Below are 7,346 nucleotides of genomic sequence, written 5' to 3' on the forward strand. Positions count from 1 at the left end.
GATATAGACCCTCATCAGCCAATTATATTGCAACAGTTTTAACCGAGTGTTACCCGTCTGGGATTGAGCATCCATACAGGCTGAGCTCCATTCTTCCAATGTCAATTCTTGGCAACCACTTTTAACTTGAATTGACTTCCACGTTTTTCCACATGAGGGCGACAAGGACCGTTGAATATATAAACGGATCAATGGAGTAAATGCTGTAAATTAATAACAGTTACATTTATCACACTATATTGCTTCATGGATTTAGATGAATGTTGTTTCTGCCCCATGCTGTTCATTAAAATGTAATTAAAGGGATATTTCTCTTTAAAAACAATGTTGAATAATTTTAGCGTCTACACAGGGTTAGCGTCTACACCGGTATAGTTGCTCGACGATATTTTATATCTTCCTTTTAACGATTAGATTCATCAAACACCTGTCCTTGGTTCTGGTGACAAATTTTCAATTACCTTTTATTGTATTTTTTCAAAAGAATATCTAAATAGTAGGCTACTAAATCGAGCAACTTAAACACTGTCCGGGGTTGTTCACAGATTTGCACCTGACAAAATGGTCCTCATCTCGCCTAGAATGAACAGGCAGACAATGACAAAATAAACTCGATTTGGGGTTTTTTTTTTGTGTGATTTGTTTTTGTTTTTCAAAGTGAAATCCCTTTCGAGCGCACTCACACCTCACTTTTATTCTTCTGAGGGTAGATTCTGCCATTGAATGGATTTCAATGGAAATGGAGCGTTTATTTTATTTTAGCATTAATCCGCAATAAATGGCAGCAAACGGCTCCATTCCCATTGAAATGCGTTGGCAGAATCCGCCTTGATGGGTAAAATAAAAGTGTGGCTTGAATGTACACTTTTATGACTAGCTGTTGTCAGTCAAGGCAGGCAAGCAATTCTTTAGAGCTCGTCACACAAAACGAACACAGTACAGGTTCTAAACTTGAGGATAAATTACATTTTAACAAACACACCACCACACTCATCAGGAATTATGAACCATTTTATTGATTAGCTTTGAACAAAGACAACTTTATAATGGATATTTCCATTATATTCAGGCCAACAGGGTATATATTTAAATTCTAAAGAAAGGAAAAAGAAACCCTCTCTCTCCCCTGTGCCACTGTGTCCACTGAGAGCTTTAAGTCTAGGCTCAAAACGTTCCTCCAGTCCCCCTAATACTCTTGCACTTTATACATAGGATACGCCTTTCAACTGCTCTTAACGTCTCTCTTGTCTACTGTACCATAACTATGCAGTTTTTATTATTATTTTTATTTTATTGTTTCAACTGATTATTGTATTGCACTGTATCGTGTTGTTTTTCTTTGACCTGTGAAGCACTTTGGTACGATGAGAGTCGTTTTTAAATGTGCTATACATACAAATACAATTGATTTGATTTGATTTGAATGTTGGCGCCTGTGCCTAACCCATTTTGGGCAGGAACCCCATTTGGTGTTAGCATCATGTCATGCTTTAGCTATTGAAAAATAGCAGATCTACAATCTCATAGCGCGCCAAATCTTCAAATCGAAGAACGACTGACATAGAAACACAGCTTTTTCAGAAAACTGTCAGGATGTAGAAGACATTTTTAGAATCTGATCTCAGGTCAGAATGGGCTAAAGGTTGCCTACCCCTGGTGGTAAACAGACTGAGAGAACCATGGACAACAACAAGCGCTAATAATCATTCAGAGGTATTTGTACACGGCCTTGTCCTGCAGCGTCTGGACCTCCAGCTTGACGGGGCACTTGTAGAAGTGCGAGAGCAGCGACTCCGAGTAGCCGATCAGGAAGTAGAACTTCTGCGGCGGCATCTTCTGCAGCATCAGAGCGCACACCACCAGCACGTTGCCTCGCCGCTTGATCACCACCTCGTTGGCCAGGCAGCCGTGGAACGTCCCGAACATGAAGCGCCGCACGAACACGTCCTCCACCGTCCTGTCGGCTGCACCTCCCTCTCCCTGCAGGTTACCTGAGGAGAGGAGAAGTGTCAGAAAGGTCTCGCATGGATTAAAGCAGTGGTTTTCAAAGGCCTCATTCTGTAGTGTTTGGCATTTGAGCCACGGACCAACATTTGACAAGGTTTAGCCTTCTTGCAGATCCAAAATCTAAAGACTGGTTATCGTTTGGATACTTTTGTCCGCAATTCCAAGCTGTGTTGATGTGGTACCATAGAGATAACGGGCAAACATTGATCAAAAATAATTTAACTCTTGAGTGTAAAATGAAACCAAATGGACCTATAAGGGTTCATTCGTTTTCATTTTGCGGTCCGTGGTAATAGAAGTGTTGGGAACCCCTTGCGTAGAGGAGCTCTACAGAGGCAAACTATGACAGGATTACATGTTTACCCTGACCTGTGCATTAGCCAGCAATACGGAAAACAATGTTTTCAGGAGCTCTGAGGTTGATGGACCCGGTTCGTCTGCAATGAACGAAGGAATAGATAAATGAGCAGAAACGTACTGGTATGCTGCGACAACCATCCTTTGTAGTGTCCGATGTGATGAGGGTGCAGTGCTTGCTCATAGGTCACGGGTTTGTCTCCTTTCCCCACGCGAATACGAGCGGCGTGATTCTGGCACACAAACGAACAAAGAAAGAGAATAAATAAGAATCAGATGAGAGACGGGACAAAGTTACACTCTCCTCACACAGTTACAGAATACAGACGGATTACATTACATTTTGCTGCGTATACACTGTAAATCCCTGGAACATGTGGGAAAAAAAACCTAAACACCAGTGTGTAATAATAAAATGCCAAAGGTCATAAAATACAGTAGAACACGAGTTCACTCAAACACCTCACGAGAACACCTAGTGTTCGAATTCTAAACACTTATATGACTGACACGTTTATGTGAGTGTTACTGGCGATTAAACATGTTTTTTTTATTTTTATAATCTTAACACTGTGACACGTTTAAAAAGTGTTACAAATAAGTGTTTATAACCTAATCGCTTGGGTTTAGTGCGTAGGCAGACGTTGAGCCATTCTGGTTAGTGGTTCCCTTACCTTGCAGCACGCCGTGGAGACGTGGATGGCTCTGCTCGCAGCCGGACAGCACCAGATCGTGCCAGAAGACTTCACCAATGTCCTCTGGAGCCCAAAGATGACAAAACAAAAGGTTTAATTTATTTTTAATTACTTTTAAATGTGTATTTAACGTGACAGGCAGGCACTTCCCCATCTGTGAACAACAGTGGTGGAAAGTAAACTATCTAACTAACGCGGCCTGTTGTATTTAAGTGCAATTTGTAGGTACATTATTACTTCAACTCCTTGGCCATTTATAACTTCTACCACTCTACATGTCAAGGGCAAATATTATAATATATAATCATTTGATAGCCTTAGTTAGTTACCATGTATTTTGTTTTCAACCTTTTTCAAATCAAGGCACACTATTTATTTATTTAGTGCATTTGAGCCACGGAACCACCATTTGATGACATTTAGCCTCTCAGACCCATTTGAGCCACGGAACCACCATCTGATGACATTTAACCTCTCAGACCCATTTGAGCCACGGAACCACCATCTGATGACATTTAACCTCTCAGACCCATTTGAGCCACGGAACCACCATTTGATGACATTTAGCCTCTCAGACCCATTCGAGCCACAGAACCTCCATTTGATGACATTTAGCCTCTCAGACCCATTTGAGCCACGGAACCACCATTTGATGACATTTAGCCTCTCAGACCCATTTGAGCCACGGAACCACCATTTGATGACATTTAGCCTCTCAGACCCATTTGAGCCACGGAACCACCATTTGATGACATTTAGCCTCTCAGACCCATTTGAGCCACGGAACCACCATTTGATGACATTTAGCCTCTCAGACCCATTTGAGCCACGGAACCACCATTTGATGACATTTAGCCTCTCAGACCCATTTGAGCCACGGAACCACCATTTGATGACATTTAGCCTCTCAGACCCATTTGAGCCACGGAACCACCATTTGATGACATTTAGCCTCTCAGACCCATTTGAGCCACGGAACCACCATTTGATGACATTTAGCCTCTCAGACCCATTTGAGCCACGGAACCACCATTTGATGACATTTAGCCTCTCAGACCCATTTGAGCCACGGAACCACCATTTGATGACATTTAGCCTCTCAGACCCAAAACGTGCTGTGTTGTGGTACCATTAGGAGAGATAGCAGGCAAACAGGTGAAATGAATGAAACCGGGTATATTTGGTTTCATTTTACACTCTCAGTCAAGAGTTAAAGATCTCCTCTCTACAACTATCAGCTGGGGACCACCTGGAACACCGTACCTCAAGGACCACCGGTTGAAAACCACTGCATTAAAGTTAACCCATTCTGACCCGAGATCAGATTCATACGAGGTTTCCACTGGACACACACTGGTCTGATTAACCCATTCTGACCTGAGAATGATCAGATTCTAAAAATGTCAGTCGTTCTTCGATTTTTCAAAAATAGCAGACGGTGGCGCGTTATGAGCTTGTAGATCTGCTATTTTTCAATAGCTAAAGCATAACATGATGCTGACACCGAAAAAAGTAACACAACACAAGTAGACTAATTAAAATCACCTTTACCAACTGCAACATCAAAGCGATGAACAAGCAGCTAAGCTCAATGATCTGCTTCGTCTCTGACGTGTGACTCTGTGGTGGAACGGCTTTGAAATCCAGAACAAGACTGCTTATATTCTGGTTAGACCACACGACGTCCGCTCGGAAATACATCCCCATGACGTCACATCCACAAACCAAGCACGCAGTCATATCCATATATGGAGTTTCAACGATATCTACGCCCAAATATGACGTCCGATCTTAGATCTGAGTCAGCTCAAAGGAGTCAGCCCATGGCCATTGATCTCTAATTATTAATGAAATTCAATCTTTATGTCAGACTGAGGGGAATCCGTATCACAATAAAAAACTAGAGCTGGGACTCGATTAAAAAAAATTATCTAATTAATCAGAGGCTTTGCGATTAATTAATCTAGATTAATCGCATTTTAATCGCATCTCAATATTCAACCCGAGAACAGCGAGAAACCTTTTTTTTATGTTTTTTCATTTTTGGTATATATATTGTGGAATTAATAATAAAAAGTCACCCCATTCTGTGTTGCCTAGAACTGGAGGTCTGAAAAAGAATTAGTAACAGTAACAAGTACATCTCAGTGACATCACAAAGCTGTACTTACTTCATATTGTTACTGTTTTTTGTCAGACCTCCAGTTCTAGGCAACACAAAATGGGGTGACTTTTTATTATTTCCAGTTTTCAGTACTATAGAAAAGCGCCCAGTGAGAAACGTTCCGCGGTGAATTTTTCCGTAGTTAATTAATCTAAATTAATCGCAATTAGTCCCGGCCCTATAAAAAACACAAATAAAAAAAAGAATAGAGAAAGATATCTACAATAAAGAGTTTCCCCATGTTCTGTTTCGAACATACAGACAATGAATGAGCCAATGGTTCCATAATCCATAGTCTAGACTAGAGGAGAACATACAGACAATGAATGAGCCAATGGTTCCATAATCCATAGTCTAGACTAGAGGAGAAGCTGACATATTAAGTCAAGTATAGTCATTAGTGGCTGTCAAGCTTTGGTTTCATAAAAATCCACCTTACTGTATGAGCAAGTTAACTTTCTATCAATACACCCAGTGCAGCGCTTATTCCTGTGTGTCTGAGTTTGGAAGCATACACCATGAGTGGTTCCCACAGTGGGGTCCGGGGACCCCTTGGGGTCCTCAACCCATTCTGAACGGGAACCCATTTTGGTGTTGGCATCATGTTATGCTTTAGCTATTGAAAAATAGCAGATCTACAAGCTCATATCGCGCCACCGAGTGGCGCGATACGAGCTTGTAGGTCTGCTATTTTTTGAAAAATCGGAAGAGCGACTGACATTTTTAGAATCTGATCTCAGGTCAGAATGGGTTCATCAGACCCAGTGTTTGTCCGGCGGAAACCTCGTATGAATCTGATCTCAGGTCAGAATGGGTTAAGGTAGTTCCAGGGGGGTCCCCAGCTAAATGATAGTTAGGAACCAAATAGACCCTTATGGGTCCGTAACAAATGGGTCAATTTGGTTCCATTTGTACACTCTCAGAGTTAAATTAACTAGTGGGGACCCCTTTATGACCCCTTTATGATAGCTCTCAGACTATCAGTTATAAAAGGGTCCTTAATAGGCATTAAAGGTTTTAGAGCCCCGACATAAGTTGTTTGCAGCTTTAATACTCCTCGAGGGGGTTCTAAATGGACCCGGTCCCTTACAACAGTGGTTCCCAAACCTTTTCATGTCAAGGACCCCCGAATTGACACTAATTAGCCCCGCGGACCCCCATTTGAAAAAAAGATAAGAGAAGATTCTTACGACTCTAGCAGTGATTCTCAACACGTTTAATTTCAAGGTCCCCCAGTTTGACATGCATTAGTCTACCGTCTACGGACCCCCATTTAATGGCATTTCTATCTCTGGGACCCCCCGATTTATATTGTAAAATCAATGCTAATTTAACTCTGAGAGTGTATTGTACAAATAATGGACGCTCTCTGAGTTACAGACCCATTAGGGTCCATTTGGTTCCAAATGATCATTTAGCTGGGGACCCCCTGGAACTCCCTCAAGGACCCCTGGGGGTCCCCGGACCCCACACTGACAGAATGAAACTGATGGACTGTCATATGTTTACGTCCAGGTCAAAATAAGCATTTATTTTCCAGTGGAGTGAAACATATAGCTGACGTAATTCAATCAGACTAAAGTCACAACATTATGGTAAACAATGTTCCCTCTGTGTATGAAATATGAAGTATGAAATTCATATTTTCTAAGCTTGTTTTCTCACCAAAAACATCACGCTCCGAACGTTGCTCAAGGACGCAGCCATTTTTCCTCCCTCAGCTGAAGCAAAGGATTATGGGAAGTGTAGTGTCTTCAATCTTCACCTAATAATTACGATTTGCTACAAGTATGAGTAGAATTAAAAAGTCACATCACAATATTTATATTAAATTATCAACTGACCACTACAAATGTTTAGTTTAATAAAAACTTAGATTAAACAATAATAATACATGTAAACGTGGAACTGTTTATTCAAGAGACGTTCCCGACGGACCATATATGGGGTCGCACAAACCGGACATTGCCAAAGCGGAGGTTGCCAAATCCGTCAATTATGAGGAAGGAAATTATATATGACACATTTAGGCAAAAATAAACATATTCTAGATAAATGATGTAACATTTAAACCAGTCAGTGGTTCTCAGATATTTCCATGCCATAGACCCAGAATTCCCCGA

At 41.3% G+C, this 7,346-nt stretch overlaps 1 protein-coding gene and 1 long non-coding RNA gene across 2 annotated transcripts in view; both read right to left on the minus strand.

Moving 5' to 3' along the window:
- The window catches only part of LOC310879299, an 85,013-nt gene that overhangs the window by 30,409 nt on the left and 47,258 nt on the right, over positions 1–7,346 (minus strand). The gene's annotated exons all lie outside the window — the stretch shown is intronic.
- mrps24 (mitochondrial ribosomal protein S24) lies at positions 996–6,940 on the minus strand. The gene is made up of 4 exons (XM_083793504.1): positions 6,889–6,940; positions 3,039–3,122; positions 2,486–2,597; positions 996–1,991 (listed from the first exon to the last, which is right to left on the minus strand). Exons 1-4 carry the CDS (start codon positions 6,928–6,930, stop codon positions 1,708–1,710), a joined length of 522 nt encoding a protein of 173 aa, XP_083649630.1. The 5' UTR covers positions 6,931–6,940; the 3' UTR covers positions 996–1,707.

The sequence above is a fragment of the Protomyctophum parallelum genome, assembly GCF_964188405.1.
Source record: "Protomyctophum parallelum genome assembly, chromosome: 21".
Taxonomy (NCBI): domain Eukaryota; kingdom Metazoa; phylum Chordata; class Actinopteri; order Myctophiformes; family Myctophidae; genus Protomyctophum; species Protomyctophum parallelum.